The sequence below is a fragment of the Taeniopygia guttata genome, chromosome 3 (genome assembly GCF_048771995.1).
Source record: "Taeniopygia guttata chromosome 3, bTaeGut7.mat, whole genome shotgun sequence".
Taxonomy (NCBI): Eukaryota; Metazoa; Chordata; class Aves; order Passeriformes; family Estrildidae; genus Taeniopygia; species Taeniopygia guttata.
In genome coordinates this window covers 37106174-37126544 of record NC_133027.1, presented here as the reverse complement: position 1 = coordinate 37126544, position 20371 = coordinate 37106174, and the positions used below count along the sequence as shown (strand labels likewise).

At 40.9% G+C, this 20371-nt stretch overlaps 1 protein-coding gene across 2 annotated transcripts; it reads left to right on the top strand.

Moving 5' to 3' along the window:
* The first annotated feature begins 2426 nt into the window (after positions 1–2426).
* Positions 2427–19330, top strand: AKIRIN2 (akirin 2). 2 transcript variants are annotated; one of them, XM_030267213.4, is made up of 5 exons: positions 2427–3069; positions 13588–13731; positions 14446–14580; positions 18266–18337; positions 18647–19330. In XM_030267213.4, exons 1-5 carry the CDS (start codon positions 2865–2867, stop codon positions 18655–18657), a joined length of 567 nt encoding a protein of 188 aa, XP_030123073.1. In that variant the 5' UTR covers positions 2427–2864; the 3' UTR covers positions 18658–19330.
* Positions 19331–20371: the final 1041 nt, after the last annotated feature.

Here is a 20371-nt window from a genome sequence, read left to right as displayed (position 1 = left end):
TCCAAATATTGTCCTGAGTCAGGACTTGCCTTTTTAACAGGTGTCATGCTCGAAGTACATATTCAATAAAATCCAGAACAACACCAGTTATGAATCAGCTCTCCCACTCCCAGTATTAATAAAATTTGAGGGTACTATTTATTTTAAAAAGATGCTTATAATATATAATTTTAAAGGCACCCCATGCAGCACATAATGGGGCACTGCAAATTGGTTATATAATAAGTAAGTAGAAGAAAGAACAATATAAACAGTGGTTTGCAGCCTTGACCCTATGGTGTTTCCTGCCACAATGAAAGTAAAAACACATGTTCCCTGACAACCATCAAGCACTTTGTCACTGCTGTTGGACATTTCACTGCCTTAGGGCTTGTCTACATGCAAAGCTATGTTGGTTTGTCTGGGTTTAATTTGCTGCAAAGGGCTATGTGAATTCTTATTTTGACCTAAATCAGACTTGCTTCAGTTTAGTTCAACAAATTAAAGGTCAGATAAAAGCCAAATAACTCTGTTGATTAGGACAATCACTGTTCTAATCAATTGCTTACAATTATAGTACTGCCTGTGCTGGCAAAAGCTGACTTTCTAGTACCTTATCTTGATGAAGTTTCACCTGATTCCTCAGACTGTCTTAATTGACTTAAATTGTGCCTGAGTGGTCCTTAGGATCCAGTGCCACATGGTTAATGTCACCAAATCTTTGCTTCTGCTGCTGAATGCAGAATATATATCTAAAATAATAATTTCAGTAGGGAAATACAGGTTACTCTGAAACGTAACTTTTTTTTTTTTTTTCCACTACCACACCCCCACACAGGCACTTCTCAGCATACAAATGATGGCAGAAGCAAGGCACAGAGCACTCAAAACTAAACAGGTACATCATACACACACTGAGAGATACTTGGGGCTCCCTTAATTCAAAGCCTGCAATAGCAATTTTGCCTTAGTCTTGCTTGGTTAAGTGCTTGGTAAGAGTATTTAACTCCGGTGCCCAAACACAGGGAAAGCTATATGCTTAGGGAAATGTAATGGAAATGAAGAATTAAATGAATGGAAAACCAGCCAGCATTATTCCAAAGAAGAGTATCCACAGAAGTAGTTATACCAGTACACTAATAGCAGGACAATTGTCATACTGTAATAACATCAGTACATTTCCTGAATCTTGCTGCAAAGAAGCAGAACTTGTCTAAGTTTTAGAAAAGCTTGTCAGCATCCTTATTTCGAAGGAAAGACTCCAAGTACTTCCTCTTCAGAGGAACAGCTCACAGCAGAGGATTAATTTTGCAATTTTCCAGTATTAATTTTAGGCCAAGGCTTGCACCAACATTGTCATAAGCTATCTGTCTCAGAAAACAAATCATTTGTTGAGAAGGAAGGCTCTGCTAGGTCACCCCACCACCTGAAACCTCAGCTACCCCAAGAGCAGCACAACCACAGTGCCAGCACAATCAGATTGTGACTGGGTGCTGCTATAGCTTAATTAACAATATATGCCATACATCAAACATGTACAGCAAATCCTGCTTCCAAAGGATGGTAAAGTCTGTGCGGATTTTTTATGCTATTAGAGAAAGTCTAGCTTACACTTCAGAACACAATCAACAATCACCAAAATGTTAAAACTTTACGACAGCATATTCATAATTTTGTCTTTCAAAGACAACATGTCTTCGTGTTTATGGTTAAATTAACAATATTAGATAATTATTAGAAAACTTAAAAGTTACATGTATTTGGGGGGGGTTATCAGTCTCTTAACTTTCCCACTGCGGTGACCTGTAACACAGTTTATTTCAATCAGGAAGCTGCACAGGAAAGAGCTGTACTCTTCCCAGCAGCAGCTTCCTAGTTCTTTGAACCTCTCCCCTCACAACCCTCCTTAAGCAAGAATGTGCTTTATGCAACTGCAAGGAAACCACTGGGTTACGCCGTGACACAGATCCCGACGTCGTGAGGCCTTTCCATGCGTGTCTTTAGCTGTCACCTCGGACTCCCGCACGCTCCCTGCTCTACCCTCACCATGGAGGCCACTAAACGCACTTTGCCCCCGATTTCACATTCAGACAAGCGCCACGCGGACGTACATCCGCCGCCCGGCCCGCTCGACACCTGCGCTATCAGGAGGCAGGAGAAGACCATCGCCCCTTTTGTGTCCCCGTGTTCCGAGGAGACCCGCGGCCCTTCCCGGGGTCCCACCGCGTCCCCATCCACACCCCAGCCCGCACCCTCCCAGGGGGGATTTAAACCAGAACCCGGAAGCCTACCCTGCCGGCGCGGTGCACGCCGGGAGCTGTAGTCCGAGCTGCCCAGAGGCCATCCTATCTTTGAGTGGCGTGGGCCAGGGTGGGGAAACCACGAGTCCCGTGAGCCTCTGCGGCGAGGGGGGCTGGCGTTTGAACCGGCGGCGTTGTTGTTGACGCCATATTGCTGGTGCGGGGGTTACGGCCGGGAGCGCCATCACCGCCGCCATCGCCGCCGCCTGGGCCCTGCCATCTCCATCGCGCCGCATCGGCCGCCCCGCACCGCGCACCTGGGAGCGGCACCGCGTCCCTCGGCACTCCTCGTGTCCCGCCACCGGCCGCGGGCGGAATTTGTCCCGGCCGGCAGGGCGGAGCGGGCGAGGAGAGCGGAGATCCAGCCGGACTGAACCGGGGTTGCTGCTGCCGCTGCCGGGGCCGCTCCCTAGAGAGAGGCCGGCGGGGAGGCGGCGGAGGCGGCCCTGACGCAGCCGCCCCCTCCTTTCCCTTCCCTCCCCCCCAGCCCACTCCAGACAGCGGGGAGGACGCCTCTGGGCAGGGCCGGCTGCTGCTGTCTCCACCGCTGCCCCTCGCTCCGAGCCCCCTTGGCCGCTCCGCGCCATGGCTTGCGGCGCCACTTTGAAAAGGACTCTGGATTTCGACCCGCTGCTGAGCCCGGCGTCCCCGAAGCGAAGGCGATGTGCGCCATTGTCAGCCCCGGCCTCAGCCGCCTCCTCCTCCTTCGCCGCCGCTGCCTCCTCCCCGCAGAAATACCTGCGCATGGAGCCCTCGCCCTTCGGAGAGGTGTCGTCCCGGCTCACCACAGGTGAGGGACGCGGCGCTCCCTGCGCCCGGCGGTCCCCCCGGGGGCGGCTCGGCGGGGAGGGGGCCGGGAAGGCGGCCGGGAAGCGGGCAGGAGGAAGAGGGGGTTGGGTGGGTCTGGCGTCCCCCTCAGCCATTTTCTGTCGGGCTGTGCGGCTGGCAGCGGCCGGGGCGATCCCTGCTCGGCTTGGCACCGAGAGACACAATAGAAATGGCCGTTTGCAGCAGGAGAGGAGGGGGGAGGAGGAGGAGGAGGGACGGGGAGGAAGAAGGGGGGCCGGGTTGAGCCGATGCGGGCGGGTGGCCATAGGAAAGGGGTCGGTGAAGGCGGGGGGGGTGAGATGAGGCTGGAGAAAGGGACCCGAGCGGCGTGGGGGATGGGGGTGCTGTTGGGGGGAAGCTCGATCCTAGGGAAGGAGGAGGCCGGCTATTTTTTTTTTTTTTTTTTTTTTTTTTCCTCCTTGTACCGCGAGTGCTTAGATATGGCGAGGAGAGCCGCAGGGGCGAGTCGAGCTGCGGAAACGCTGGGGGCGGCAGGGGAGCGGGGTGTGACCGAGGTGGGGCTGGGGTCGGGAGTCGGCGGGGCCCGATCGATCCCTTCCTCGCAGCCATTATCGGTGGGTCGAGGCGGCGGCACCTCCTCCCGTTGCTCAGACATCGGGGGAGGGCGAGGGGGGCAGGGCGGGGAGGCTGGCCTGTCATCCATCACCCGCAAAACGCCGGTGAGAAAAGGCAAAAGCGAATAAAACAAAGGGGTAATTACACTTCCCAGCTCCTTAATACAGGCTGTCGTCCCGGGTAACCCATCCTGTGGTGTCCTTAAAAGTTCCGTAGGAAAACCGAGCGTTAAAAGCGGTTGTGTGAAAGGGTGAGAGTTGCCTTTAGGGCAGATAAAATGGAATCGGGCAGTCTCCTGCTCTCGTTTGGGAGACGCGGGGCAAGAACGAAGCCCTTTCACATTCTTAAGGCGCGAGAGATGAGTCAACCGGCGGCCCTAAAATTTGCTCGAGGTCTGCTTGTGTAATGATTGTCAAAAATCAACCGAGTTCTTTTTAGCAGCGAGTAGGGAGAGAAGAAAGGGACGAATCTTGGTCGGGCACGAAAGATTGATTGGCCCGTGCCATGGTTAGTCCAGTGGGCAGCTTCCAGCAATGCACTCAGGGACGGTGCAGCTCGCGGCCATGAGCGGCTGTAGCGCCGAGGTATGGATGTACCCGTGTCCTTTGTGTGCAGGGGGAAAAAAAAGCCCTCTGCAGTTGTTGCAGCAGAATTCCTTCCGCTGTTGTGTTTGGTACTCCCTTTTATAACACAAGTTGGCTCCAGGGTACCAAGCACTAAGTTTGAATGTTCAAATTGCCATTTACACGTAGGACAGTGCCTTGTTTCAATATTCTTAGTTCGGAAAATGGTACCGTAGAATACATTTTTTTTAGAGCTTTTAATCAAATAGTAAAAAATTGCTATGGAGGAAATATAGAGGGCATACAGAGTAAAACTTGGCATCTATGCCTTGATATTTTTTTGAACCTCTAGGAAAGGATCTTGAATGAGTCAGCGGTCTGGGATGAGAGTTGTGATGGATGGCACTCCTTGCTACAGCGAGGCATTGCATGTACTTTGAAATAGATATTTAAAATCAGGCCTAATTTAATTTTTTAGAGGATAAGTATTCTTTGCAGTGATTTCTTTTGGTTTCTTTGGGGTTTGGAGAGCTTAGGTTATGAATATTTAATACAAATATTGTCTGGCCAGTAAATATGTGTTGTTGAAAGGAAGCAAATCAATAAAATTTTCAGAAGAGACAACCTACAGCAGTATTTGAGGTAATACCTAAGCTTCTACTCTAGCCATTCTGAAGGGCTTAAAAACTGAAATGTTACTGAAATTGAGCAAATATAGGCTTCTTTGTCTCCTGAGAAAATCAGAGGTGCAGGTGGTAATCCATGTGAAAAGGTGATTTGTGTACAGACAAGGATGTATTTTATGTATAAAAAATGTGTCTAATATAATGAAGAGTGAATGACAGTGAATCAAAATGTCTCGTACAGTGCTTGAATACTCTTAAGCAAGATGTGAAGCATTTATAAGTTGTGCACGTTTACATGGGTTTTGCTTAAAAGCTCCCTCTGTGGTTTCCGTTACAGAAAAAAAAAATCTTTATATCGTGCTGGTATAAATGCATCTGTTAATCAGCTTGCTTAGCTTTAAATTTCAGTTGAATTTGGGGATATTATCAAATTGTATATATTTAATTTTGACCCTCACTGAGCAAAATAGAGCTCATAATTTTAGAGAGGCCTGTTGAAAGTTTGTATGTGAATCATCTAATTTTGTAAATTTACCTGTGAACTAATAGTTTGCATTTTTCCTGGTAGCCACTAGGAAGAATCAGATGGTTTATTCTAGAGCCCTGTCTTAGGTTGAGGCCTAGAGTGCTGCAGAAATATATATTGCTTTCCATTGACTCTAAAATGAGTTCACATTACCATTTTTGATGCAGATGTCTGCATTAGGGTCAGATACATCTTTCTGTATGTGTGAAAAGAATTCCAGTCCGATATAAAAAGTGCTACCAAGTCACCATTTTATCTTAGTTTTTGTGTTGGGAAATTTATTAACAAGAGCCAGAATTCAGTTGACTTGACTTGGGCTTTTCTCAGCCTGTTACTGTAATCCTTAGATTTCCAGCATTTAAAAAGAATCTGTCTGAATTTTGTGTAATGAAAATTAATGTTCATATGAAAGCAGAGCTCCAGATATAAAGGACCTGGTGCTTAGACTTTAAGTTCATGCTTAAACATTTTTCTTCTATCTGATACTCTGACCTGGTAGTGTTTAACTTCACGCGGTGGAGACCATATCAGCACCAGGACTTCTTACCACATCGTTCCTCATTTCAAAAATGAATTACCCGGAAGTAGAATGTTACAGATTGACTGAGGGGTGTATGGAGAACTGAGAATACAGTGTGGTAGTCAGATGAGAAAACAGCTGTCTGTATGGAGTGGTCATAGACAAATAACCAATGTCTGTTGGAGAGGGGATAGGCTTATTCAAGATGAAATTTATCTCTCACTAGAGTGTTTTAATATTTTGTGGTTATTTGAACAGCTGTTAGGTCACTTCCAGTTTCTGGGTGAATTTGGCAGCCAAACTGTAATTGTGGCTTTACAGTCTGTACTTTTCTGGAATTGTGCTTACTGGCTTGAGCAAACTCATGAGTATGTTTGCTGATTTTTGAATAGCATTATTTGCATGTAGAATGGTATTTTTAAAACTAAGTTCACTATAAGCAGTGCAGAACATACCTGCCTGGAGTAAAACTGGTTTAGTTTTGAAAGAGTGGCTCCTCTTAAATATTTTTCTACTGCTTGAATGCTAGAGATGAGCTTTAGTTTCATGTGAGTTCTAGCTATAAATGAGACTGTTTTGTGTAATCAGAATCACTGCACCTGGGTCTGGATGCTGCCTGTGTGTTATGCATACACTTGCTGGGTTTCCTCTGAAGTCCAGAGGATGCTTTTCTGTTTCAAAACTGTTAAAAGAATTCAAGGGTGAAAGGAGAAAACATTGGCAGTATTGTTTCTCTGTTCCTAGTTGGATGTTTTGGAACCATTGATTGCAGTTTTACCCAGATGAAAGATTGTTTGGGAGTGGGGAGGAAAAAAGAAAAAGCTACACTTAATTTTTTTAAATTCAGAGGCAGGTTAGTTGTTGAAAGCCTGCATGTCTGGACATTTCTGAGATAGAAGCTACAGTGGGAAATACAGTTGAAAGAAACTGGGGGGACAGAAGGGAGAAATAATTTTCATCTTTGAGATTTTAGTCTCCTAATTCCTGGTACATAGAAACACTGAAGACAGACTGAGATCACAAGGTTTTTTTCCACACTTCATCCAAAACCAGAGGTTTACTTCAAAGACCTCTATGCAGTCAAAAAGGATGAAGTAATTTAAAAGTCCGCCGACTTTATCACATGCAGTTTTCCTCCATCTGAAACATTCATCTGCTTCAGCACTTCCCCAGTAACTAAATAATGTTGTAAACTAAAAGCCAGAGTGGGCGTGGCTGTTGAGAACAGGCCTCTCATGAGGGACTCCTTACAAACAGAAGGTAGATAAATTTGCCTTTAGTATGTCCTTTTTCTTTCACAGAAAAGTCTGGAAAGAGATTGATGTAATTGACACAGTTTTTCAAAGTTAATGCTAGAATATGTCTTTGACCTTTTTGAATAGGAAGAACTGTTAGTCTTCCCTGCGGGCTGTCCTCCTATGACCTTTGAGATGCCCTCTCGAGCAAACTGAACTACTTCTGTCTGAAACTTGGTCAGGCAATGGCCAAGCATAGGTTTGGCTTTTAAATGAACAGATCCAGTGGCTTTGGAATGTGACATATTAGTAGTGCTGCATCTCTTTCTGCTTAATTTCGGCTTTGTTAACTTATCCGCATGTCTATTTATTGCTAAATTGTCTCGGTGAAATGCCAAGTTTCTCATTGCGCTCCAGTATTGCAGAAATCATTAGGATTTTAGAAAACAAAACATTCCCACCCCTTAAAAAAAGGCTCATAATGGCTGCATCTGGACTTCATGATTTAATTTATATGAGAAATTTCTGTATAGATGCCTGTGGTGACTATAAATGTTAAGTACCCTTGCTTGTAGATGTCATAAAATGTTGAAGCCATTTTTTTTTTGTTTCAGTGGCAAGTCTGATAAATGCAGTGTGACAATTTTTTATGTGAAGGGAAACATCTAATTGCTGTGTCTAATACATTTTGCATTGCTTGATTTATTTTTCATTCCTCAATCCCTTGATCAGGAGAACTGGGACTTCCTGAAATAACACATTTGCAGAATGAGCTAATGCATATGTGAACATCCAGCTTGTGGGAGAACCAGAACTTTTGTCAGCCTGAAACCTGGAGTAACTGGATCTCCTGAGGTGGCCTGCTCTGTTGCCCCAGTCTGTGGCAAGGTGCTTCTGTCCATTCTGTAGCTATAGCCAGTGGCTATGAAGTGTCAGCATGTACCTGTTGTCAGTGTTTTCTCTCTGGCTAGAGCATGCCCCTATGAGGGGGAGCACGGTTTCCAAAAGTACACATTCTGTTACTAACCTCTTAACATGCCTAATTGAGAAGCATAAGTGGAGTGGTTGACATCTGAGACCAAAGCAAGAGAGCAAGAGGAATATTTGGGTTGTTTTAATTTCTGTCTCTGCCAGGGTTCCCTGGTTAAGTAGGAAAAAACCCTGAGGAATACCTTCATCCATTGCTTTGCTGCAGTGCTGCCTTTACGGGAAACTGGCATCTTAAAATTACCAGTGTATGTCAGTAGTTTGTGGGGGGACCAAAAGTGGGAATGTGGTAACATCAATTTGGTGTTGAATAAGGTTGCAGGCCTGATGGAAATGTTATATGTTAATTTGAACTAGGATAGTGGAGCAGTTCTGCTTTAACAGAAGCTGAAATCCCTAAAGATGTATGCCACTGACATCAGGATGGCATTTGATTGATTACTTAGAAGAAATCTCAGGCATGGTTCAAGTTTGAATGCATACATTGAATGGTGACATTGCCAACTGAAACCTGAGCTAAAGGTTCCATTTCAGGCCTGGAAGACTGCTACTCTGATTTCAGTGCATTGAGTCACCTTCCTGTGTGTTTTGCTGAATTTTCCTTTAGCTAAATGAGAGAAGTCAGGAACTGTGATGAGAGATTGATAGTTTAAAAATCAAGCTCAAAGAAGAAAGTCCTTCAGGTGAAGCAATCAGCACCTTCATAGTTGATAAGCAATTATTTAAATTGAGAAAATAATTGTTTGCCTTTTTAACTTTTTAAGTTGAGCTGCTGTTTCCTTTGTACACAATTTCTCAGTAATTACAGGTCAGGGTGAAGTAATTAGATGGCAGAATTTTGAAAAATACTAACTTCTTGTCATGAATTAAAGAAAGTAGGAAGACTGCATCACTCCTTGGAAACGAATATTTGGCTTTGTAATCCATTAGCGTGACAATCATATTTGAGATGTCAAACTTGAAGTCTAATTTGCTCTGTTCATATTTTATCCTCTCTTCATTCGGAAATCTTCATTCTCCAAATGGCATCTCAAGTTCTGAAAGATCTTAATGCAGAATTAAAAGAACCTGTGTATTTAACTTCATGCTCTCAGTACACGGCTCTGGATAATAAAAGAGTATCCATGTATGTCACTACATTTGGGTATATTTGACTGAATCCCTGATGCCTTTGGTGGTTCTGGTGAGACAATAGCAGTTTTTATTTGTCAGTCTTGATCTTAGCCTTGAACCTGAAAGAGAAGGGGGACATAAAACAGGTTATTGTTTAATTGGTAGAGATTCATGGTCATGTTGAATTTGAAATGCTATTTATGAAGTACTAATTCATTTTGATGTGGCTTTTTCTTGCTGCCACACCAAATTCGCAAGTCTGATTTTCACTTTCAGCACCTCTGCCTGGTGTTTCCTGTTAAATAGCTCTGCGCCTTCAGAGGCATCTCTAACCAGTAAGAAGCACTGAGCACAGGGGGTAGGCTAAAATTACAAAGAAACTGAGGATAGGCCACAGTGATGTGTGTTTCATCATATTAAATATATTCCTTTTGTAATCTCAGATCAATTCTTGTCTGATGTACAATATCTGATTTGAACTTCAGTGTATGTTCAAGGTGGATAAAAGCTTTTATTTAAAATATCTAATAAGTTATGATATATGTGATACAAGTTCTCACTTAAATTTTATAGTCTTGGAGAGGGTGACAATAGATTTTTTTTTTAATGAGTGTACTTTCAGATTCTAAGTTTTTATATGTAAAATAATTAAAATGCATGTCACTGTTTCAAAGGAAATTTGGGCCTCCACACTGAGGCACATAAAAAAACTGTGCTGTGTTTGACACCAGTTCAGTGCACATTTTAAGTCACTTGTACACTGTAGAGAGAACAGTCAGAACTAATTGGAAGCCAGAGAAGTTAAAAAACTGAACTTGAAAAAGCAGGAAGGTTTTCTGGAAGCAAAAGTACATTGGATCTACTGATTCTAAGCTTTGTTTAACTGGGTCAAAGTTTTAAAATTCTTTACAGTTAGATGTCTGCTGTATAGGTGATGTTCAGAAGTTGTCTGGTTTGCACTACCTTAATATTTCATGGCTTCCTGCAAGTGCTGAGATGCTATAAAAATATGTTAATATATTTGTGTGGAATTACAAAACAGAACAGTAAATGAGAGAAGTAACTTGGTGCATTTAAGTAGTTTTTCTTATTGTATTAGATTATTTTAATTTGGCTCTCAGATTTTCATTTAAAATGAGTCATAAATATTTGCAGGCTTACATTTCACTTCACACAGAAGTAGTTTTAAGTCTTAAGATTTTATACTACTGTAGGTTAACAAGAATGTCTACTTAGTCTTTGCTGATATAAAAATGTGCCTGCTTTATTTGAAACACTCCTGGTCTCATCGTTCATGTGAGATGTCAGTGAAAGTTTGGTGCTATGTTAAACTTGCATTTCTTGACTGTTAATCTCCATTTTATTAGTGGTGGAAATAGGGAAGTATGAGATGAGTCAGTCTCCTTACCTGCTATCAGCAAGGTACTGAGTATGCCTTGCAGTCCAGTTCTCTGTGCTGAGCAGTTGTGTCTTAAATCTTCTAAGTTAGTCTGAATGGAGGAATACCATTTACCAAACCAGGTTATGGGCATGCTTAGCAAGTGTTCAGTCAGTGCTCAACATTTCAGGCTTTTTTTCTCCTCGATGCAGTTTGCAGTGTAGTCAGTGTCATGTTTAAATAGTCCTTTCTCTTAATCTTTGCTTGGTTCTATACCTTCAGCTGAAGTCATAGTAATGCTAACTGTTAAAGTGATTTTGTCAGGATGGGGATCTCCCAGATCTGTCAGTAGTGTTTCTTGAGGTTTTTGATTTTCACAGCAAGATTTGAAGGTGGCAATTTAGAAAGTGTTATCGAATTAGAAGTAGATGAAATTGTTGTGATATCATTGAGACTTCTTGTCCACAATTCAGTATAATTTAGGATAGAATTGTGTCTCTGGTGCACAAATCTTGATTTTCTATAACTAGTTGTTACTGTTTTCCCAAAGTCCACACCTGATTTCTCTACCTCCTCTCCCTGTTTCCCCCATACACCCCTCCTTGCTTTTGTTCCTTCTGTCCTGGCTGGTATTTTAACATTTTCTCTAAATTATTCCTTGTTTAATTTCTAGGTTTTGTTAGGAGTAAAGAAGACATGGCATATGATTATTGATTTAACTCTTGCAGTTTGACAGGTTCACCAGAGTCTGTTTTTTTGTCCTTAGTGATTTTGGTGGTTAATGTGGTCTAAGAATGTTTCTGCAAAAAGATAAAAGAAAGGAGAACTGTAGAAAATATTTTTATTCAAGTTGTTGCACTTTAAATTTGGCTGATTTTTTTTGCAGTTCACTTGGAGTTCAGAAAGCATGTCCAGGACAAAGTAGTCATCGTGAAGGGTGGTCATGGCCTATTATGTGCTTCAGTTAATACAAATGCAGTGTGAATATGTGCAGTCACGTTTCTCATAGTGTAAACATGCTTTAGGACAGATGATCACATGAGCTAATTTGGTTACCATTCAGAATTATTCAGTATCACTGGAGCCAGAGCAGCAGTTGATTTTGAGAAGTATTGTTCTGCCACCATAACACCACTGAGTATAAATATTGTTAGGCCAGTCTCTGATGTGTGTATGCACATGGTCAGCTCTGCATGGAATTCTGTTTAATTTTGGAAGCCTGGCTGCATCTTGGTTTAACATGATTTATGTACTTTGGTGCTGTACAGGAGTGTTTGTATCTTGTCCTACAGAAAGTATGAATTCTCCACCCCCCCGCACCACTTTCTTGTGTTTTTTTTGCTCTTAATTTGCCTGCTGTGTTTTTTTATTACTGTCCTCTGCATTTTCTGCTTCTTTGAACCATATTACTGACCTCCCATTAGAGAGTTGAAAATTTTACAGCTGCAGGCTTGGGACTGAAAAGGTATGATGTCCTTAATGGACAAAATCCAAGAAGCTCCTTTGCTGACACTCCTGTTGACTCAAAACAGTTTTCTCTCAGTTTATAAATTGGAAATCTCTAGGCTAACTCATGGAATTGAGCCATGTCAGTATTTAAACATCTGAACTGAGAATTGTTAAGTATTTGCTTCCACTTGGTCTAGCAGAGGCTTCAGCCACTGTCTGAAGAAGGTGGTAGCTGAAGTTTCCTGCATCACATGGTTCCTTATTAGAAATGTTCAGATATGGAACCTCCATAGCATATGGATTACAAACATGAAATTTGGTTTAAGTTTTCATGGTATTGCATTGGCAAAATGTGACAAATAGGAAGGGTCCGAGTGGAGTCCTTTGTAACTCTGACATGATCATGTGAATTTATATGTACCTGAGTTCTGGAAAGTTGTCCTTGCTAAAAAGTGTAGAAGTGTCATTGGGAGCCAGTTGGGCAATTTTTTTCTTGAAGCATTTGAGCATTTAAAAGTAAGAATTCTCATAAAGGATGAGAATCTTTGGAGTTTTTTTATGGGAAGAATGTAAAAAATAGAAAATTCCTTTTTTTCTTGACTATTTTACATTACATGGGGATATGCAGTTAGGCCATTGATGCACATGAGAGCCATTTGGTATGTAGAATTTCAGAGAGAAGGCACACAGATTGGTAGTTGCTGTTGCAAGGATTAGTTGATTCCTTATGATTCTGTAATGGAGATGTGTTTATTAAAATAACTTGCTGTACTTTATTCATTGCAGTCAAAGGCTGTGCTGCATATTGCCATACTCCTTTAAAAGAGACTGTTGATCCATCTACTGCATTTTATTTGGATAAATTTGAGACTGTCAAAAATGTTGTGGAAGGCTTTTGTATTTTTCCTGTCAGTTTCCAGCTCTTTGATATTTTAAGCAGTAGGTGCTTAATGCATATTGTCTAGATTGTGTTTTCCTCTTCACTGTGCTGCCTGTAGGACATTCAGCCCACAGAGAGGAATGGCAGTTCATGTAGATGTTTTATTCTTGAGTGTCTTGTTACTCTTAACTCTTTGAGTGATAAATGCTGTGTGGGAGTGAAAGATTAAATTAAAGATTAAATATAAGAAACGAGGATAATTAATACCAGTATAAGTTTTGTAGCCAAATTTTTATCCATGCACATTGTATCATTCCTAAATTTTAGGATGCTGGGGGCTTTTTGTTAGCAGTACTCTGGTGCCAATGCTTCACCTTAAATAAGATTATTTTTTCTAGTGTTCTCCTGGTGAAAGCAGCCTGGGTTATCTTTCTTTTAATCAGTTTAATGGTTTTATGTCTTAGGTAAAACATTGTTTTTGCAGGTCATACTTCAAGAGTGTCTATCCATTATCATCTACTATTTATCTACAGCATTTGATGTTTAAGTGGAAATCAAGCGAAGTGGTGAAATATAAAGATAATTATTTTAGGGTTGTTTGTTTTTGTTGTTTTTTTTATCTTTTAGAACAAATTCTGTACAACATAAAACAGGAGTACAAACGCATGCAGAAGAGAAGACATTTAGAAAATAGCTTCCAGCAGACAGATCCTTGTTGTTCTACTGATGCACAGCCACATGCATTTCTCCTCACTGGACCAGCTTTGCCAGGTACTCAGATAATTCTATGTAATTTTCCTATGTTTTCTTAGACCCTACTTATGTAAACAACTTTTTCTAGTTACTTGGAGGTTTATGGCACCTTCTCACCAGTTACTGTTGTTTTTTGGCCATAAATTCTGTGTAATTCTGCTATATTCTGTTACTCTGTCAGATTCCATTTGAGTAAATAGTTCTCCCTGTTGCGTGTCATGTTATGACACATTCCCACTAGTTACTGCTGCTTTTTTTGGCAATAATGGCATTGGTTTGGAAGATAGGGTTTCATTTTAAAAATTGGTCAGGCAAAAACTTGGCACTGTTTTCAGGAGACTATCCTGCCTACTCTGTCACTGTTACTGTAATAGGCTTTTGCAGAGCAGCTGTATAGGCACCAATATACTGTACTATAATTTTTATATAAAATAGAAGCCTAAATTTGTATGTGGCAACTGCCATGTAAATGGTGTTCATAGTGTTTGTGTGATGTTCTTGGGGTTTTGATGATTGTGTGTGTTGTCCATTGCTGATGTCTTCCTTTTTGAACATCCAGTTCTGCTTCAGTAATAATTAGTAGGATCAAATAGCAGAGAAATTAATCTTCAAGTGTTTTGTAAAGTTCCTTTAATGAAAAAGGTGTGAAGAAACCTGATTATAAAAAACTGGTTCTGATCTACTTGTAAATTGGTATGCCCAAATATTTACTCTTAGGTACTTCATCTGCAGCATCATCACCATTGAAAAAAGAACAGCCCCTGTTTACTCTCAGACAAGTTGGAATGATCTGTGAACGTTTGCTGAAAGAACGTGAAGAGAAAATCCGTGAAGAGTATGAAGAAATTTTGACCACAAAACTTGCAGGTATCTTACAGTTCAGAATAATACATGTCAGAGTGAATTTGAAAGCTTAAAACTTGTCTTGTTTTTGTTACAGTGTGTGTTTTTTCCTGACCTAATCTGATGAAGGAATGGGGTTGCATACAGAAAAATTGATGGTTACTCCCTTTGATAGGTTTTTTCCTTCTGTGCTGCTTTGGATAGAAAGTATGACTCTTAGTTATTACTAGTCAGTGCAGACAGTGGTTTTATTTCAGTTAGAACTTTCTCTTGCTATTTTGTGTCTGAATTGACAGTTTCACTTTTTTTTTTCCCCTCCTTCTTCAGAAAGACTGCCTTTAGAGCTCTTTTTGAAGGACTGTTTTTTTGTTTTGTTTTTTTTTTTTTTCCTGCTTGGGAACTGACTTCCTTTTTCTGGAATTTGGCAAGATGACAGTACCTAAGATTTCCCTTTCTCTTCCCAGTACTTACCGTTACACTGCTGCCAGCAGTGTTTGGTATCTGCTTGAGAGTCCATTCAACTGTTTTCCTGATGTTCCATGTTGAATTCTTATATTATACAATTCAGCTGAAATCCTTGGCACCTGATGCCAGCTTATCTTTCCATAAAGATCATGCTAATGTCAGCATTGTAAATAGGACCTTTCTTCAGTTTTTGAGGTCCTTTACTTCTAAGCCTCTTGCTAGCATTTGAGCACTTAAAATTCTTGTGTATTCAGAGGTAGGTGCTTTCACAGTATGATTTGGAGTCTTAATTTAATATTTAGTGTGATGATAATGAAAATCTGAGCACATGGTTCTGCAGAGGTGCTTTTGAATACCTACAGCTGTTCTGCTTCCCACCTGAAAACACATCAGAATTAAAGTTGGCAGGTCTCTTCAGGTGGGAATAAAACCTTTTACAGGCATGCACATGCAGAAAGTCACCAGGATTGTGGGTTGCTTGTGATAGTGTTGTCGCTGCACCCAAGATTCTGTTCATGGTCTGCAATTGCTGATCTGCCACTTCTGTGTAAGAAATTGCTATAGTTCTCTGTCCCTCTTAAAGCTGTGTCTATTTAAAACTACAATTAACGCAGTGAATACTTCTGCTGCTTTGGGTCTGGTGTTCCATTTCAGGGTTGTTCTTTATAACCTGCTTCAGCCTGATGAATTAGGACTCTAGAACTTTTTCTCCTCATGTATATATGTTAGGAACTGGGTCATTTCTTGTATTTTCTTAAATGCATTTCATTTAGCAGGGCTCATAGCTATTTGAAGACCAGATAGATTTACTTTTGTTCCAAACAATTTTGGAGTACAAACTTGTAGTTCTTTACAAACAGGAAGCCCCTCTGTTAAGTTCCTTACTTGTGCTCTGTCTCTCAGTCCCAAAGGGAGCATTGTTTGGTTTGTTTTTGGGAGAGGATTGAATTCTATCTGGGAGTTGTGGTTTAGTGAAATGATTTAGGTTTACTTGTTCTTACCATAGTGCTCACCAAAAGAGCAATTAGGAAGATCATGTTACTGCATCACATTTATTGAGCCGGTAATACATTTTTGACCTTACACAAGAATTTAAAGACTGACAAAAGAATTTAGAAATTCCCTACATGGAAGGCCAGTTATTGTTGTCTGCTGACAGAATGGTTATGTCCTTTTCTAAACTTTGTACAGTAAGGTGATACTCCTTGTTACAAAAGTGAAGTCAAAGGAAAGGTAACTGGAAATTCCATAATAAATCTCAGTTGAATAGCTTCTTTCAAATGACTTAACTGAATGTTTGTATCTCGGGTATTTTCTGAGTCAGAGTTGTCATGTAGGTAGTTAGCTAGATAGTGCCCATTCTTTCCTTCTTCCATGTTCTTTGCAAGCAGAGTTGCTTTTCATGCAGAGTAAATGTTTGGTAAATGGAAAACTCAGATCATTGTAATGCCCTGATTTCTCTTCCTGCCTCTGTTACCTGAAACTGCTGTGTTAGCACAAACTTGGTTTTGCAAGAGCCTTAACAAAACACTACCTTGAAAAGTTTTAAAGAATCTCTGAAAACCGGCTTTTTATAGTATTGTAACTGTATTTGTGTTCATGTCATTTAGCCACCCGACTTAAAATAGTTAGGATATATATGATACAGTGATGTAAGTATTTGTGCAGTGTTCACTTAAATTCTCAAGTAGTTAACTGTAGGCTGCTCCTACCTTTGGATTGCTTAACTTCTGAATATGAATGTCACAAATATGGGGCTTTTTGATAACTGGATTTTTAAAAAATTGGCAAAGCCATAGTTCTAACTAAGATGAAGTTACAAAGCAGCTGTGTATGCTGACTTCTGCCTTTATAGAAGAACATTTGCAAGATCAATTCTGGCCTTCAGTGCATACTTTTAGGAAAAGTTCTAGTTGGTGTTACTTTTTGAAGCGGTCTCAGAGCACTAGATCCTTCAGTCTGCTCTCTGTGTTATTTTGTTGTTTGGCTAAAGTCCTCGCATGGCTGCTGAAAAGCCGCTGGTCAGAACTGCAGTGAAATGGGTCCTGCTTGTGGGCAGAGGGCAGCTGGCCACCGTGACCACAGGCCCCCTTGGTCAGGGATGAATGTCCTTAGATCTTTGGGTCTGCTCCGGTCTTTGGGCTGCTGCTGCACTACTTGCTGATTACTGATACCCTGTTTACTTCAAAGGTGAAGCTCATCCCTGCAAGAGGATGGGGACTTTATTGGGGCAAACCTGTGGGACTAGGAACCACTACAAATCTAACTGCATTTTTGGTTGAAGATTGCCTTCTTTGACCTTGCCCTTTTCTCAGAACACCCCACATTGCTGCACATGTATTTTTCCACAAGGGAGGAAGGGGAATGGAGAGGAGCGGCATCTGGTAGATATTACTCTCCTTGTTCAATTTCCTAATTCTGAAAGGTGATATCCTGCTGATGAGTGCAGTATTAAAATTGAATAAAATATTGTGAATGTATTTGTATGTATGTGTGTATAGAAGGAATAACCGTTGTGGGAAATAACAGTGCTTAGTTCAAAGCCAAGTATGTTTCATATTAAAATTTCATTTCAGATGACATAGTAACCATTCTCATGCAGTCCACAGTCAACTATATGTCTCCCATAGTAGCTACTTTTGTGATTAAAATTACTTAAGTTAGTCACTTAGCATTTCTTCCTTTTAGTTTCTTGTTTCCTTTTGATTTTCTGGCAGTCAGCAAATAAAATTTCTAACTCTGTAGCAAATGCCTTTCCTGTACTTTTGTGTTTCCATTTCATTAAATAAATTTTCTTAGATCTGGTAGTGGTAGGAGCAGACAAATTATGTTTCCAACCCTAGCACTGACCCTTATGTCATGTTTTCCTTAACTACTCTGCCCCCATTATGGATCTGTAAAATGAGCACACTTCATTTCTTCAAAATACGATGTGTGATACTTAGCAGGTGTGAGGTATATTGAGGCCTTTGTTATGTGCAGCATAATTCTCTTTGAGTTTACTGCCATCTTTCTCATTTACAGAAGTTTGTAAGGGAGAGTCTTTTAATTAAGGGGACATTGGCTGAATTGTTCTGGAGGATAAAAATGAAGTGGCAGCTATGAACTGTATATTAAGTTATTTAAAACTACTGCTAATTTGGTCTGTGCTTAACTTGTGTGGTTTATGCGTATAAAAAATAGCCCTGAGTATTCTTCTAGATTTAAACTTAACACTGATACTTGTAACGTTTCATCCTTGCAGAACAATATGACGCATTTGTGAAGTTCACGCATGATCAGATCATGCGACGATATGGAGAACAGCCTGCCAGTTGTGAGTATCTCTTTCTTCTGGTCCCTGTAGCAGCATTGAATTACCAAGTGTTCAATAATTTAAATGGCCATTGTTTGCTGTTAAGCTGCTGGCCCCAAGGTAAAATACCTGAAATTGAGAATATGGAATATTGAAAGGGAGGTTTGAGAGCAAATGCAGCTTGTGTTTAAAACATCTAGACCTAGTTTCTCATAGCATGCTGGGGTCTTAGTTTTGAAACCAGTTTTGATAATACAATAGAAGGTTTGCACAGAGCTAATATTTGTCATTGCTGTCATTAACTCTTCTTTTTTTTTTTTCTCTTTCCAGATGTTTCATGAATCACACTTTCTGCATATGTGGGCTGCCCTATACACCCTCTTTTATTGTTGCAAGCTATCCCAGTAAAGACTTGCAGCAATGCCATATTTTTTCCCCCCTGTGAACACAGGTTATTTCAAGCTTTTGTCAGTGGCAACCACTCTTATGCAGCAACTGGTTTTGGAGTGCTCCCTGATGTCAGTACCACCTGGATGTGGACCTTTGCTACCTGTAATAATACCAGTGGCCTCATTTGCTGTATCATTACGATTTGGCTTCTTATGTTAATAAGTTTGAAAAAGTAAAGGATTAAAGCTGGTGTTCTAGAAGTTGCCCTTCACTGGTTGTGTAAATAAAAATGTAGAATGACACTTCTGACTGAAGTTAGTGTGGTTTTCATAACTGTGCACTACAACAGAGCTGTAATCACAGTTAAGTTAGAATGTAATCCCAGGACAATTTTAAGCAAATAGCCCACAGTACTGCCTGTGAAATAGTGAAGGAGGGCATTTCTGTATTCCATGACTTTTTTGGGGGTTAAGAATGGGTTTATATGATTTCTCATTTTTGTAGTTTTTATTTATTCTATCAGTCTTTAACAAATGTTTATTGCTGCAATTTTTCAGTGTATCATTGTTTTACTGCCCTTGTAGTACTGGAATTTAGTTGGAAGAATAAAACATTTACTTCTAATCTGTTTGTTTTTAATATGCAGGTGGAACTTTTGCTGTGTATGAATAAACTTAAATCTGAGTGTTTAAATGAAAACTTTATTTACTAGCAATAGTGGGTGGGTCAGTTCTAGATCAGGAGAAGGAGGTGGATTAAAATCTCAGGTCATTCTTCTGAGGCAAGAGAAATCTTCCTTAGATCAGCTGTAATGTTTCATGTTGAGGAAGCAATGTTTGGTACAGAGCGGACACAAAACTGGTGATGTAACTTGCTGCAGCTGCACCTGCCTTCCTTCAGATTTCAGTCACATATTAAAGGAAATCTGGTCATGAGATAGAGCAGGTGCATGTACTGCAAGCTGGAACAGTGTAGCTATTGCAAGAGCTGAAGGTGTTACTGCCTGTTAAGGGTGGATAGCCTTATTGGATGCATTCAGCTGTTGACAGAGTGCTGTGTTGGTGCTGGCTGCTGCTGTCTGGGCAGTGCTGGGTCTCTGAATCACTGCAAATTTCCTACATGGCAAGTCTAGATCTGTGTTGTGGGGTGGAAGTATTGCTACCAAAGGCCTTGAGTTACCTGCTCTGGGGACAAGAAAGCAGTTTCAAAATAATCATTTAATTATAAACTGCTCTCTTAACTTACTGTAAGCTTCTGGTTAAATGGAAGTCTGCTCTGTGATAGATCTATGTCCCATCTCAGATTAACAGAGGAGTTTGAGGTACAGCTGGTAGATAAACTTGGTAATTGGCTCATGCTTACTTACGGTATCAGAGAAACCTTGTCATGAGCTCTGCTGTTTGGTCAACTCTTTCACTTAGGAGTGAGATTGAAAGTTCAGAGGACACATTGCCACAGTATTGAGTATTTTCTGCTCACTTCCCTGAAACCTATCTTGCCAAAATATTTGGATTATTTCTACTCCATTTTCAGAATCCCAGAAATCAGAAATCTCTGCTAGACATCCCTGCTGTTCTGTTACTGATGATAAAACTATCAAGGGCTGTAATTTCTGTTGTCCGCGTTGAAGTCCTCAGTCCCTCTCCTTCCTGCTCCTCACTTTTT